General features: G+C 45.0%; 1 protein-coding gene and 1 pseudogene across 3 annotated transcripts in view; both read left to right on the plus strand.

Annotated features, from left to right (window-relative positions):
• The window catches only part of trafd1 (TRAF-type zinc finger domain containing 1), an 86,064-nt gene that overhangs the window by 21,248 nt on the left and 48,138 nt on the right, over positions 1-16,678 (plus strand). For all 3 annotated transcript variants that reach the window (XM_072486024.1, XM_072485937.1, XM_072485849.1), the window contains exon 3: positions 3,822-3,957. In XM_072486024.1, coding sequence (XP_072342125.1) covers positions 3,822-3,957 — 136 coding nt within the window. The remainder of the gene's footprint in view (positions 1-3,821; positions 3,958-16,678) is intronic.
• On the plus strand, positions 15,414-15,624 carry LOC140430902 (U2 spliceosomal RNA; annotated as a pseudogene).

Consider the following 16,678-nt stretch of genomic DNA (forward strand, 5'->3'; position numbering starts at 1 on the left):
TTGCTGCTGCTGACCGACCTTCCTCTAACACTCCAAAAGATAGTCTAGGAACGGTTGCCACCGCCTGTAAAACCCCTGCGCAGACCCTCTCAAGGTGAACTTAATCCTCTCCAACTTTATGAACCCAGCCATATCATTTATCCAGGCCTCCAGGCTGGGGGACTTCGCCTCCTTCCACATTAGCAAGATCCTTCGCCGGGCTACTAGGGACGCAAAGGCCAGAATGCCGGCCTCTTTCGCCTCCTGCACTCCCGGTTCGTCCACTACTCCAAATATTGCTAGCCCCCAGCTTGGCTTGACCCGGACTTTCACCACCTGAGATATTGCTCCCGCCACTCCTCTCCAGAACCCCTCCAGTGCCGGGCATGACCAAAACATATGGACATGGGATTTATATTTGTATTGGTAAACATTAGAAATAAGGTATGGTTGTGGATATGTTTCGTTTAATATTTCTGTCCCTGGAAGGGTAAAACCTACAGTTCGATTCATACTGGAATGGTAGGTGTTTTATGTGTCGGTTACGTTCCAACTGTGTTTCTATTGTGCTTAATGAGGGCTACAGTGTGGAGGATAATTTTGTTTTTCTTTATAAATTTAGAGTACCCAATTCATCTTTAAATTGAGTGGCAATTTAGTGTGGCCAATCCACCTACCCTGCACATCTTTGGGTTGTGGGGGTGAAACCCACACAGACACCGGGGGAATGTGTGCAAACCACACCGTGACTCAGGGCCGGGATCGAACCCAGGTCCTCAGCACCGTAGGCAGCAATGCTAACCACTGCTACCGTGACGCTCTGTATGGAGGGTAAATAGGCCAGTGGCCATTGCTTCACAACTCAGCCCTTGTACAATATAGAAACTTTTAAGTTTTAGTTAGCTAATTTGATTGCACTTGAAAATAGATAGCGAGAGAGAAGGCACCTTTCACAGCTCTGCTAGACACAATTGGTTTAGAAGGCTAGAGAGGGAACATAAAACTCAGCTTTGCTAGAAGAAAAGCCACACCATCGAATAATGGTTAAGAAAACCAGTGCAGAGATGTGAAGAACTGCTAGTTAAGGAAACTTGAGAAATGAAGAGCGGTTTCCAAGAAGCTGGAAGTTAAAGGCACCAGAACAGAGAACTGTTCAGTAAACGCATAGCTGAGAAGAAGGCTGAGATGTCAGAAAGATATCTGAAATGATTTTCAGTTTTTACTACAGCCTGTGGAATGCAGGTTTAACTGTTGAAATTGGTGGCTGGATCTCATTTGTGTAAATACAGTTAAGGCAAAGAAAACCTAAAATGGGGTGGTGTAAAATTCTGGAATGGAGCGCAAGCTTTGTTTAAATGTGTCATTTGGAAAATATGGCCTAGATTTTGGAATACACTACCAAGGGAAAGCATAATTACGGGAGAAGATGAAAGTGTGTTTTTGGGAGTGGAGCTTAAAAACTCTACAATCATCTGGGAGGATTCTGAGAAATCCACAGACGTGAACTTGGGTTCAGAGCGGAGTGCGTGTATTTGACCACATCCAGTGTTAATCCTAAAACTTGGTGGGGGGGAGAGGAGAGTAAAAGCGTATTGTATCATCCTATTTTTTCATGTTTAATGTTTTTTTTTCTTGTTTAAAACATTCCTCCACATTTTGTTTTACGTAAATGGTACAGTCTTTTGAGCCAGGATTCCATCTTCCTGTCGAGTTATAACATCAACTGAGATCATAACAGATGCAAATGCTGTAGAGTGTCTGGCAATTCACAATGTGATGCTCAAGTAGTGAGTGCTGTCATTCAGGATCACAGCATTGACACAGAGGAAAAGATCAATTCCCATTATCCATGTGATTTTCACAGAAAATTGGATGCGGGCTTTCAACCTGTCTTCCCAAGCTGTAGAGGTTGCCTGAATGTAAATAATCTCCCTGGGCCCACCCCTCCCTTGATTATTTTTAAATTCTCTCTAGCATTCCTTATTTGTTAAATTATTTGTTTGGTCTTGTCTATTTTAAAAATAAATTAGAGTACCCAATTATTTTTTCCAATTAAGGGGCAATTTAGCGTGGCCAATCCACCTAACCTAAACTTGCTTGGGTTGTGGGGGTGAAACCCACGCAGACACGGGGAGAATGTGCAAACTCCACACGGACAAGGGACCGTGATTGAACCCGGGTCCTCAGCACCATTGGCTGCAGTGCTAACCACTGCGCCACCGTGCTGCCCTTTGATTTAGTTATGAAACAAAATGTCTACATAATAAAAATTAAATCAAAATTAAATGTTGATAAAATTGTTACAGTAGGCATTACAAAAGTAGGGAAACTCTTGTGGAGATTAACCATAACCATATGTCTATATTTAGAAAATATGGGATAAGTTAAATTGAGAGCATTTGGTATACTAGCACCATCATGGATGGTCACTTACCACTAGAATCTCTTTTGCACATATAATTTTCAATTCTGTTAAAAGTCGATTGAAATCAAGGGCAGCACTGCTGCTTCATGGCGCCAAGGGCCCGGGTTCGATCCCGGCATCGGGTCACTGTCCATATGGAGTTTGCACATTCTCCCTGTGTCTGCGTGGATCCCGCCCCCACAGCCCAAAAAGATGTGCAGTGTAGGTGAATTTGCCACACTAAATTGCCCCCTAATTGGGAAAAAAAAAAGAATTGGGTACTCTAAATTTATTTTTACCAATTTGATTGAAATGTAACCTAGTTAGTTTTTGTTCTCCTTTCTTAACTATGGTGTTGTAACTCTTTGAAAATAGAAATGTTTTGTAGCCTATTTGAGCTATTCCCATATGGGGTTCCCCTTTTAAAATACTAATTTATCTTGTAACTCCATAGGGGTCTGGTGGATAACTCCATAGGGGTCTGGTGGATAGAATTTTCAAACAAAGTCTCTGGACTTGTGAACCTTTTAATTGAAATGAAAGTAAAATGATGTCCCATTTCACTTGCATTTGCTGCAGATTCAGGTTGGGTGTTAACAATACATGTGGAACAGTTAGATTGGCTGGGTTAGTGAGCATTCGGCTATGCAGCAGTGACTCATTATCTAGCAACTGAAAGTCACTTGAGGTTTACAGAACAAAGGAGCAGCAAAAAGGGGATTTTTAAAAGACTGGTCATAGAATATCGGTGCATTGTTTCATCCTAAGGAATCCAGTGTTTTGTTTCTGTTTGCAAATTTTCCCTCTGTCAGTCTTTTTTGTTGGGCACAGTTTTGTGGCTGTGCTGCCCTCTGGTACCTTCATTTATGAACCAAGACAGGATGTTCCACCACTAGGTGGTGTCTAAATCGAAGATAGTTTTCTGTTCTTTGCACACAATTGGAATAACCACACCTGGCTGGGATCTATTGCTATTGAGCAGTCCCTGTTTGAAAAAAATGGGGCCATATGCAGAATGACCACTATGATGGAGTAACCATGGGGTTATATGCAGAATGACCACTTGGACATGCAGGGATGGGTTGCAAGGTGCCTGTTCTTTGACAACAGCATGTGGATACTTTACAGTAGATTGGACTATTTGCTGTTTTTGCTCCGCTATCTGAGAGGTTAGGCTGAAGCAAATCGTATCCAAGTTCTTATTTTGGCTAAGAGGAAGTCAAACATAGGATCATCTGTACTCTATTTCTTTGATTAAAATGAATGGTGTTTTTGTCAATTACGTCATTTGAGATGCGTTTATTATTTCTAAAAATAGCCGTACTGCTTTGTTGAAAGTTGTGTGCCTTCACCTCCCAATTAAAAAATGCAGGAGAAGCGGATGCTGTCTTTCTAATTGCTAGCTTTCTAATTAGTATGTTCTCCGTTTCATCTTCAGCAAACGTGACATTCCTGCAACTAACTTCACCATTCATGAAATCCACTGTAGAAGAAACATTGATCTTTGCCGGTATTGTCAAGATCCCTTCCCTAAATCTGAGATGGAGGAACACTTTGAAACAGAACATGCACTGGTAAGATCAGTAGAATGGTAACCTAATGCTATATATTTAAACTGTTTCTTTATGTGTAGTTTCTCTCTAGACCAATTTGCTTCTCATCTATGCAGTCACTGACTTGTGCTGGTAGATGGTTCTATAGGTACTGGATGTTTTTTATTGTCTTGAAGAGCTTTCTTTGAAACAGACGAGTGTGCTGGTAGGCTACCACTATGGTTAAGCTTTGTTGTAAGACTAGAAAAGCAGATTTACAAAAAAAAGAGTGAACATTGTGAATGTTGATGAATAGAGAGACTTGGGTGCACTTGTAAAAGGAACACCGTTCACATTCAGGCATAGCAAGATATTTGCAATGAAGGCCAACGTGCCATTTGCCTTAAGGGGATTGAGTACATGCTACAATTGTCAAGACTTTTGAGACGATACGTCAGAAACTGTGTGTATTTTTGGTCTCCAAACTTAAGGAAGGATAAATTGGAGTCAGTGCAATGAAGGCTCATTAGATTAGTTTCTGGAATTAGAGGGTTGGCGATTATGTGAGGCTGGGTAAATCAGGTCTATATTCTCTGGAGTTTACACGAAAGAGAAGGGTGATCTCATTGAAGCATGCAGTACTCTGAAGCGGCTTGATAAGGTAAAGTGGAGGGTGTTTCTCCTGGCTGGAGAATCTAGAGCACAGGGACTTTGTCTCAGGATAAGAGGCCAATCATTTAGGATTGAGTGAAGAATTTTTTTTTTACTCAAAAGGGTTATGTATATTTGAAACTGTCTACCCAGAGGGTTATGGATGCTGCATCAGTGAATATCGTTAAGGCTATGATACACAGATTTTTGGGGTCTCAGGGAATCCAGGGATGTGGGGAGTGGGTAGGAAAGTGGATGTTGAGGGTGAAGCAAACCCATTATATTGAACAGTGGAACAAGCTCAACAAGCTGTCTGATCTACTCCTATTTCTTTTATGTTCTTATAAATTTAGTGTACCCAATTCATTTTTTCCAATTAAGGGGCAATTTAGCATGGCCAATCCACCTAGCATGTACATCTTTGGGTTGGGGGACGAAACCCACGCAAACATTGTAGCCACTTAAATTGGCCAACTCACGATTCAAAATGGCGAACGGCAAAGGCTGATGGGAAAAGTCAGCCAACAAGACAAAAACCAGCATCTGCAGGTTTGCTGTGTATTTACCTCTGAAAAGGCCAGGCAACATCGATACCAGCGGCCATCAGCATAACAAAGTAACAGCCACCTGCATACTGATGAGCAATCCCCGGGAACAATAAGTAACATTTTGGACACAAAGCAAAGCCAGACTCACCGGCGCCAGCAGTAGCCAACACAAAGGAGGTGAACGAGCACCTCAAGACCGCCCATCGATCAGGGAACCGCTCCAGTATTGGAGAAAATCGAACCAAGCGATTGGGACAAAGTCCAATCACTTGGGACCAGGTACAGGGTCCGCCCCGAAAGGCAGGAAGCCCTGGGGACTATAAGAGTTAAGCCCCAAGTTCAAATCGCTCTCTTCACCTGCTCTTCACTCGTTAGCAGCTCCTCTTCACCTCTTCTTCCTGCCCGGGTCATCCAGCAACACGAACCAACGTTGACCATGACCGGTGCAGTGACGACCGACAGACGTAAGTCTTAATTCAACGCTCGTTACGAGATAGGCGCTCCTAGCTACCAATCCGTACCAACTTCGAATCCCGCAGACTCAGAACCCGAACGAAAGGCCATTTGTTCCCCTGACCTGGTGGGCCAGTCCAAAGTTAAGTATAGGCCTGTTAGTTGTAGAAGTAGCTTTGACGTAGAATTTGTGCATGAGTAGTGATTACTGTGTATAATAAATGTGCTTTGATTTAAATCTTACTAATCGGTGTATTGGATTATTGATCATTACTCTGACTTGAACCTCGTGGCAGTATCTAAAGATACCTGGCGACTCGAGAGCAAAGGTAATAAAACAGAGCAATTGAACCAAGGCAAAGTTAACAACACATAGACAGTGACCCAGAGCCAGGATCGAACGTGGGACCGTAGCACCGTGAGGCTGCAGGTTCTTTTATGTTCTTGCGCCTTGATAAAGATCACCCAACTCTGCATAGATCTGCACGGAGACATGGCTCACTCCTGCTTCACCGGACTGTACCCTACAACCAGAGGCTTCTTAATCCACCAAATGGACCGTACGGCGGCCTTGGGCAAGGCAAGGGGAGGTGGGGGTCTGCCTCCTAATCAACACCTCCTGGTGCTTAGATGCAGCAACACTGGCGAGTTTCTGTTCCCTGGTCCTAGAATACCTGATGCTAAAATGCTGCCCCTACCACCTTCCGCGGGAGTTCAGCTCCGTTATCCTGACGGTAGTTTACATCCCACCCCATGCGAACGTGAAAATCGCACTGGACGAAATATTCACCACCACAAATAGCCTTGAAACGAAACATCCTGAGGCCTTGTTCATTGTAGCTGGGGACTTCAATCAGGCCAAGCTCAAGAGCGTACTACCAAGTTACCACCAACAGGTCACCTGTTCCACCAGAGGCCCAAACATCCTGGACCACTGCTACACAAATATGAAACGTGCCTACCGCTCTATTGCCCGCCCACACTAGCAAATCTGACCACAAGGCTGTGTTCCTGCTCCCGGCTTATAAGCAAAAACTGAAACAGGAAAGTCCGTCAAAGAAAGTCGTGCATTGTTGGTCTGAGGAATGGGATGATCTCCTACGGGACTGCTTAGAGTCAGTGGACTGGTCAGTATTTAGAAACTCTGCGACCAGTCTGAACGAGTACGCCATTACAGTAACTGACTTCATTAGTAAGTGTGTAGAAGACTGTGTGCCAAAGAAGCAAATCCGCGTGTTTCCCAACCGGAAACCCTGGACTTCACTGCTTGCTGAAGTCTAGGTCTGAGGTGTTCAAGTCAGGCGACCCTGGCCGCTACAAGAAAGCCAGATATGATCTAAAGAAATCCATCAAAGATGCCAAAAAACAGTACCGGACCAAACTCGAGTCCCAGGCTAGTCACACGGATCCCCGCCGTCTATGCAAGCCTGCAAGACATAACTGGCTACAAGATGAAGGCATGTAAAATCGCCAGCTCCAACGCACTCCTCCCTGATTAGCTCAACGCATTCTATGCCCGCTTTGAGCCAGAGGTCAACGAGAGCGAGCCCTCCATCCCAGAAGCAGCTGATGAACTTGTATCTGAGATCACCACTGCAGACATCAGAGCAGCCTTCTCGAAGATCAACCCATGGAAAGCCACTGGCCCGGATGGGGTACCCGGACAAGCACTTGGGTCTTGCGCGGATCAGCTGGCGGGGGTATTCGCAGATATCTTCAACCTCTCTTTACAACTATCTGCTTCAAGAAGACGACCATCATCCCTGTACCAAAAAAAGTCAAGCAGTGTGCCTTAATGACTATCGTCCAGCGGCTCTGACGTCCATCATCATGAAGTGCTTTGAAAGGTTAGTCATGGCACGAATCAACTCCAGCCTCCCGGATTGCCTTGATCCACTAAAGTTCGCCTACCGCAGCAACAGGTCCACAGCAGACGCCATCTCCATGGCCCTGCACTACCCTGGGACACCTAGATAACAAAGACACCTATGTCAGACTCCTATTTATCGACCACAGCTCGGCCTTCAACACCATCATTCCTACGAAACTCATCTTCAAACTCCGTGGCCTTGACCTCGGCTCCTCCCTCTGCGACTGGATCCTGAACTTTCTAACCCACAGGCCACAATCAGTAAAGATAGGCAACAACACCTCCTCCACGATCATCCTCAACACTGGTGACCCATAAGGCTGTGTCCTCAGCCCCCTACTATACTCCTTATACACTATGACTGTGTGACCAAATTCTCCTCCAACTCTATTTTCAAATTTGCTGATGACACCACTGTAGTGGGTCGGATTTCAAACTATGACGAGACGGAGTACAGGAATGAGATAGAGAATCTGGTGAACTGGTGCGTCGACAATAATCTCCCCCTCAATGTCAACAAAACAAAGGAAATTGTCATTGACTTTAGGAAGCGTAGTGGAGAACATGCCCCTGTCTACATCAATGGGAACGAAGTAGAAAGGGTCGAGAGCTTCTGGTTTTTAGGTGTCCAGATCACCAACAGCCTGTCCTGGTCCCCCTATGCCGACACTATAGTTAAGAAAGCCCACCAACGACTCTACTTTCTCAGAAGACTAAGGAAATTTGGCATGTCAGCTGCGACCCTCACCAACTTCTACAGATGCACCATAGCATTCTTTCTGGTTGTATCACAGCTTGGTATGGAGCCTGCTCTGCCTAAGACCGCAGGAAACTACAAAGGTCGTGAATGTAGCCCAGTCCATCGTGCAAACCAGCCTCCCATCCATTGACTCTATCTATAATTCCCGCTGCCTCAGAAAGGCAGCCAGCATAATTAAGGACTCCACTCACCCCGGACATGCTCTCTTCCACCTTCTTCCGTCAGGAAAAAGATACCGAAGTTTAAGGTCACGTACCAACAAACTCAAGACCAGCTTCTTCTCTACTGTCATCAGACTTTTGAATGGACCTACCTCGTATTAAGTTGATCTTTTCTCTACACCTTGCTCTAACTGTAACATTATATTCTGCAGTCTCTCCTTCCTTCCCTATGTACAGTATGCATTGTTTGTACAGCATGCAAGAAACAATACTTTTCACTGTATACTAATATATGTGATAAATCAGAGCAGGAGCCGTTATTTTTTCGAGATCTCTGATAGACTACTTGATTTTTGGATTCTCTCTAATTTTCTTGATGATGGCCATCATTTTGCAACAGAGGCAGAATTAGAGGAATTCATCAATATCCTACATAATCCATTACAGAGGGGTTAAAGTTTAAGCCACAACACGAAAGAAAAGTATTAATTTCCCAGACACCACAGTATTAAAATTAGTTCACGACAATAGGCGAAGTTTAAAAACAAAAACCTTTTTTTGAAAGCAACTTGACACATGCAAAAAACTATCATCCTAAAATAACTCTCTTGCGAGCTATTGTTTCCATTACTTATGCACAGCTGGAAGATGGTAACCAGGCTGTTACTAGCCTTTTGACTGCTCCGATCTCCGTTGATGCTGGATCAATATCAATGTTAGAATAGTAAGAAGTCTTACAGCACCGGGTTAAATGCCAACAGGTTTGTTTCAAATCACTAGCTTTCGGAGCACTGCTCCTGACTCGGGTGAATGAAGAGATAGGTTCCAGAAACATATATATAGACAAAGTCAAAGATGTAAGACGATACTTTGAATGCGAGCATTTGCAGGTAATTAAGTCTTTACAGATCCAGAGAGAGGGGTAATCCCAGCTAAACAGATGTGAATTGTCTCAAACCAGGACAGTTGGTAGGATTTCGCAAACCCAGGGCAGATGGTGGGGGGTGAATGTAATGCAACATGAATCCAAGGCAGAAGAATTCTAAACTTGTACCACCTCACGCTGGAAAGACCTGGTTCTATTTAGATTTTGATTTCTAGTCCGAGAGGCCCCTAAATTAATTGATCCTTGCGTTTCCATCAAAACAGTAACTACACTATCAAAGTATTTCATTGATTTGTAAAACACTTGAGATGTCCTCGGATCATAAACACTTAAAAAAACTGGAAGCTGTTCCTTATTGTTTGTGATCTTGGTATGTGAAAAACGGTTGCAATGTTTGTCACTAACATAGTCACTGCACCTCAAGTAATTCACAGTATGTGCTCTAAATGCAAATCTTAATCAAATAAAACCCTTCAAAATTAAATTATCTAAATGTTCATTATCGTAGCATCCACTGCATTTTCCCCCATATAGTAGCTCCTAATTTATGCAGCCTTAGGCTGGAGACCCTGCATTCATTTGCAAGGAATTTGTTACCATGGTGACTTCATGTTTTCTTGGCTCCCAATAGCTGACTATTCCTTTGTTGACAAATTTAAAACTGTCCCCTCTCCCTTGCGGCCTCGCTTCTCACTTCCTGCGGCCACTCTCCTTCCAATTGCTTGCTGTTTCTCTTCTCTCACTATGAGCTCATCTTTGATATTGCACTCAAATTTTACCAAAGCCAGGCCTATAATTCTTTATCTTCTGCCTCCCTCCCTTCTTAAACAGGGGTGTTACATCCCAGTCCTCTGGGACCCTCCTTGACTCAAGTGATTCCTGAAAGATCACTCGAAAGATGAGTGGTTTGGGGGATGTGGAGTGTGGGGGAAGAGTGGAGCCTGCGAGAGTGTTGGGCAGAATGTGATGACTGAGAGAAGGAGGGAGAGAGTGAATGGAGCAACAACAGGTGAGGGTGAATGACGAGAGGGGGGAAATGGTGTAAGGGGGGGTTACAGAGTGGAAGAGAGGGCGGGTAATGGAATGAGAGAGCGGGTGGGATAGCGGGAATGGATTTGGATGTATTGCCACATGTACCGAGGTACAGTGAAAAGTATTGTTCTGCACACAGTCCAATTGTTTCACGCATGAAAAACATACGTAAATACACAATATAAATACGTAGAATCGGGTGAAGCATACGAAGTGTAGGGCTATTCAGTGGAGAAGATGCATCAAGAGATCAGTTCCGGGGGCAGTACAGTAGTTAGCATTGCTGCATCAAAGCTCCAGGGTCCCAGGTTCAATTCCGGCCTCGGGTGACTGTCTATGGAGTTTGCACTTTCTCCCTGTGTCTGTATTATACCTCCCACAGTTCAAAGATGTGCAAGTTAGGTGGATTGGTCATGCTAAATTGCCCCTTAGTGTCCAAAGGTTAGGTGGGGTTACTGGGTTACGGCGATAGGATGGGCTTAAGTTTAAGTAAGATGCTCTTTCCAAGGGCCGGTGCAGACTCGATAGGCCGAATGGCCTCCTTCTGCACTGTAAATTCTATGATCACCACCAATGCCTCCACAATCTCCTCCGCTACCTCCTTCAGAACCCTGGGTGTAGTCCATCTGGTCTGGGTGATTTATCCACCTTCAGACCTTTCAGCTTTCCCAGCACCTTCTCCTTGGTGATGGCCATTACACTCACCTCTGCCCCCTGACTCTCTTGAAGTTCTGGTATCCCACTGATGTCTTGCACCATGAAGGCTAATGCAAAGCATCTGTTCCGTTCCTCTGCCATTTCTTTGTTCCCCATTACTACTTTTCCACCCTATATTCCAGTGGTCCGATGTCCATTCTTGCCTCTCTCTCATCTTTTATATAATTAAAAAAAACTCTTGCCATCTTTTATATTACTAGCTATCTTAACACACATATTTCATCTCCCCCTTATTTATTTTCTACCCCACGTCCTGACTACTGCTCGGGGGCCTGTATGTAACTTCGATCAGGGTATTTTTTCCTTTGCGATTCATCAAGTCTTCCCACACAGATTCTACGCCTTCCGACCCAATATTACTTCTTGCTATCAATTTAATACTAATCAGACATCTCCACCCCATCTGCCTGTCCTTTCGATAGGACACACACATCCTTGGATATTTAGACCCCAGCCCTGATCCCCTTGCAGCCACGTATCTATTGTGCCCACAACATTGTACTCGCCAATTTCAATATGCGAAACAAGCTTGTTTTGTATACAACGCGCATTTAGGTACAACCCTCTCAGTCCTGTGCTGATCGTCATTTATGCTATTTCCCCTGTGCCAATTAGCTCGTGGCTCAAGGTAATAATTTGGAGATTATAAACTTTTTGGTTCTGCTTTTTAATTTAGCCTCTAACTGCTCATATTCCTTAAGCAGAACCTGTATCTTTGTTCTACCCGAATCGTTAGTAACAACTGGATCCTTGGCCTCTCCCTCCAGCCCACATGACATATCCTGAACCCGAGGACCAGGTTGGCAACATAGCCTTCTGGACTCTCCGGATGGATGAGCAAACTGATCATAGCACAGGGAGCCATTCAAGTAGGGGGAGAAAAAAGAAATGTAGTCTTAATTAGGGATAGTATAGTTAGGCGCATTGACACTGTTCTCTGACCAGGTTCGAGAATCTTGAAGATTGTGTTGCCTGCCTTGTGCTCGGGTTCGGGATACCTCATCTGGGCTGCCGAGGAACTTGGGAGCGGGGAAGAAAGATCCAGTTGTCATGGTCCACGTAGGTACCAATGACATGGGTAGAACATGGACAGAGGTTCTGTTAAGGGAGTATGAACAGCTGGGAGCTAAATTAAAAAGCAGAACCAAAAAGGTAATAATCTGTGGAGTATCAGCGGAGTCGTGAGCTAATTGACATAGGATAAATAAGATTAAGGATGTAAATGCGAGGGGCGGCATGGCGGCGCAGTGGTTAGCACTACTGCCTCATGGCGCCGAAGTCCCAGGTTCGATCTTGGCTCTGGGTCACTGTCAGTGTGGAATTTGCACATTCTCCCCATGTTTGCGTGGGTTTCGCCCCCTCAACCCAAAGATGTGCAGGGTAGGTGGATTGGCCACCCTAAATTGCCCCTTATTTGAAAAAAATGAATTGGATACTCCAAATTTATACAAAGAAAAAAAAAAGATGTAAATGCGTGGCTCAAAGATTGGAGAGGGAGGAGTGCCTTTGAATTCATGGGACATTGGCAACAATACTGGGGAAGAGGGGACCTGTTCCGATGGGACTGTCTTCATCTGAATCATGCTGGGACCAGGGTTCTGGTGAATTGCATAACTAGGGCTGTAGATGGGGCTTTAAACTAAATGGTTTGGGGGGGGGGGGGGGGGGGGGGGGGGAGGGGAGGAAAGAGAGAGAGAGAGAAAGGAGGAGGGTTCAGTTGTATGGCGAATTAGAAAATCCAAATTAAAGGAGAAGGTAGAAGTGCAGGTTAATGATGTGACTTTAGTTAGTTAAAAGAGCCGAGGGCTCAGGAGAGGTTAGTAAAGTTTCCAGATCACGTAATAGAACAGAAGGTGGCAGGAATCTAACTTCAGGCAGAGCAAAAAAGTTGACCAGTATGAGCAGGGAGGTGGTCAATGCAGGACTGAGGATGTTGTATCTAAATGCGTGCAGTATATGAAACCAGGTAAATGAGCTTGTTGCGCACATTGAAATTGGCGGGTACGATGTTGTGGGCATCAGAGACGTGGCTGCAAAGGATCAGAGCTGGGATCTAAATATTCAAGGATGTGTTCTATCAAAAGGGCAGGCAGATGGGAGAGGGGGTGGGGTTACATTGTTCGTAAGGAATTAAGTTCAATCGATAGCAAGAAGTGATATTGGATCAGAAGGCATTGAATCTCTGTGGGTAGAGTTGAGGAATCGCAAAGGTAAAAAGACCTTGATGGGAGTTCTGTACAGGCCCTCCTAGCAGTAGTCAGGCGGTGGGCAGAAAATAAATTGTGATACAAGAAAGGCGATACTACAATAATCATGGGGACTTCCTTATGCAGGTGGACTGGAAAAATCAGGTAGGTAATGGATCCTAAGAAAAGGAATTTGTGGAATGTCGAAGAGATGGAGTTTTGGAGCAGCTTGTGACAGAGCCGGCTAGGGAACCAGCAATTCTGGATTTGGTGACGTGTAATGAGGCAGACTTGATTAGGGAACTTAAGGTGAAGGAACCCTTAGGGAACAGTGACCACAATATGATAGAATTTACCTTGCAGTTTGAGAGGGAGAAGCTGGAATCGGATGTAACAGTATTACAATTAAATAAGGGTAACTACAAAGACATGAAGGAAGAGCTGCAGGGAAGACAGTGGAACAGCAATGGCAGGAGTTTTTGTGGGTTATTCGAGAGGCACAACAGAAATTTATCCCGAGGAGGAACCATGCTAAGGGGAGGACGAGGCATCCATGGCTGACGAGGGAAATTAAGGACAGCATAAAAGAAAAAGCATTAAAAGTGGTGAGGATGAGTGGGAAGCCAGAGGATTGGGAAGCCTTTAAAAGCGAGCAGAGGACAACTAAAAAATCAATGAGGGGGGAGAAGATGAAATATGAGTGTAAGCTAGCTGGTAATATAAAAGAAAATGGGAAGAATCTTTTTTCATAGAATAAAATTTACAGTGCAGAAGGAGGCCGGCCAGTCAGCCCATCGAGTCTGCACCGGCTCTTTGAAAGAGCACCCTACCCAAGCCCACCCCTCCACCCTATCCCGATAACCCCGTAACCTCACGCAACACTAAGGGCAATTTCAGACACTAAGGGCAATTTAGCATGGCCAATCCACCTAACCTGCACATCTTTGGACTGTGGGAGGAAAGCGGAGCACCCGGAGAAAACCCACGCGCACACTGGGAGAATGTGCAGACTCCGCACAGACAGTGACCCAAGCCGGGAATCGAACCTGGGACCCTGGAGCTGTGAAGCAATTGTGCTAACCACTATGCTACCGTGCTGCCCTTTCAATATAAAAAAGGTAAGAGAGAGGCAAAAATAGACATTGGACCACTCCAAAATGATGATGGAGAAGTAATAATAGGAAGCCAAGAAATGGCAGAGGAACTGAATAGTTACTGGAAGACACCAGTGGGATGCCAGAGCTCCAGGGGAATCAGGGGGCACAGTTGAGTGTAGTGGCCATCACCTAAGGAGAAGGTTCTGGGGAAACTGAAAGGTCTGGAGGTGGATAAATCACCTGGACCGGATGGACTACACCCCAGGGTTTTGAAGGAGAGATGGCTGAGGAGATTGTGGAGGCATTGGTGGTGATCTTTCAGGAATCATTGGAGGCAGGGAGGGTCCCAGAGGACTGTATAAAGTAGCTAATGTAACACCACTGTATTGGGAGGGAGGCAGAAGACTGGAAATTATAGGCCGGTTAGCCTGACTTTAGGCATTGGCAAGATTTTAGAGTCCATTATTAAAGATGAGATTGCAGAGTACTTGGAAGTGCATGATAAAATAGGACTGAATCAGCACGGCTTCGTCAAGGGGAGGTCATGTCTGACAAATATGGTAGTTCTTTGAGGAGGGAACAAGGAAGTTAGACAAAGGAGATCCAGTGAACATGATTTATTTCGATTTCCAGAAGGCCAATACATTGGAGACTGTTAAGTTAAGAGCCCATGCTGTTAAGGGTAAGATCCTGGCATGGATAGAGGATTGGCTGACTGGCAGAAGGCAGAGAATGGGGATAAAGGGGTCTTTTTCAGGATGGCAGCCGGTGACTAGTGGTGTGGGACCACAACTTTTCACAATGTACATTAATGATCTGGAAGAAGGAACTGAAGGCACTGTTGCTAGGTTTGCAGATGATACAAAGATATGTTGAGGGACAGGTGGTATTGACGAAGCAGTGGGGCTGCAGAAGGACTTGGACAGGCTAGGAGAGTGTGCAAAGAAGTGGCAGATGGAATACAATGTGGAAAAGTGTGAGGTTATGCACTTTGGAAGGAGGAATGGAGGCATAAACTATTTTCTAAATGGGGGAAATGCTTGGGAAATCAGAAGCACAAAGGGACTTGGGAGTCCTTGTTCACGATTCTCTCAAGGTTAACATGCAGGTTCAGTCAGCAGTTAGGAAGGCAAATGCATCGCTTCTCGGCCTTTTGGCTAAGATCAAGTGTAGTGTAGATTGAGCTTTTTGGCTCAGATCTGATATGTCTCTTGTGGGGACTATGAATTGGATTCAATTTGAATTGGCTTTTGGAGCAGGCGAGGAGCTGGATTAGGGGTTTGCCCCTGACCCACACTCTAATCTCTGGCTTTGTAACTCAGAAAAAGTAAAAAAAAAGGAAGGCAAATGCAATGTTAGCATTCATTTAAAAAAAATAAAAAATTTTATTCTCCTTTTGCACATTTTCTCCCACATTTACACACATCAACAATGAACAATAATCAGCAAGATATGTCAATCCCCATAATAACAACAATCCTATCCGCACACCAACCCCCAAACATCAGCCCACATGTTTACATAAACAAATGACAAAAAGGAATCTGGGATTACCCGTAGTCACCCTTAATCTACACAGCCCCCCCCCAACTAATGTTCGATGTTATCCAGTTCTTGAAAGTGCATAATAAATAGTGCCCATGACTTGTAGAACCCCTCCGAGCTTCCCCTCAGTTCGAACTTAACCTTCTCAAGGGTCAAGTATTCCAACAGGTCCCCCCGCCATGCCAGGGCACTGGGTGGAGAGGCTGCTCTCCATCCCAGCAGGATCCATTTTCAATGAAGCTATTATTATCGGACTCCCTGAATATTTCCCCGGAGCTATCGGGAGCGGCGCTGTTGCAAGTACCTTCAGCCCCGACCCCCTGCACAAACTCTCCTCCATTCTGACCCACTGAGAATCAACCCCTCTGACCCAGCTCTGCACTTTCTCCACGTTCGTCGCCCAGTAGTAGTACAACAGGTTCGGGAGACCCAAACCCCCTGCCTGCCTTCCCCTCTGTAGCAGCACCTTTCTCACTCTGGCCACCTTCCCTCCCCATATGAATGAGGTAATCCTTCCCTCAATCTCCCTGAAAAAAGACTTTGGCAGGAAAATCGGTAGGCATTGAAAAATAAACAGGAATCGCGGCAACACATTCATTTTAACCGCCTGTACCCGACCCGCCAGTGACAGAGGAAGGCCATCCCACCTTGCCAGATCGGCTTTCACTTTCCCCACCAAACTAGTGATGTTGTACCTGCGAAGCCCCCCCCACTCCAGGGCAACCTGCACCCCCAGATACCTAAAATGAGTCCCTGCTCTACGGAATGGCAGCCCCCCCACCCCATCCCGAGACACCACAAAGTACTCACTCTTGTCCAGGTTCAACTTGTATCCCGAGAAAGACCCAAATACCCGC

Source organism: Scyliorhinus torazame, chromosome 1 (assembly GCF_047496885.1).
Source record: "Scyliorhinus torazame isolate Kashiwa2021f chromosome 1, sScyTor2.1, whole genome shotgun sequence".
NCBI classification, from domain to species: domain Eukaryota; kingdom Metazoa; phylum Chordata; class Chondrichthyes; order Carcharhiniformes; family Scyliorhinidae; genus Scyliorhinus; species Scyliorhinus torazame.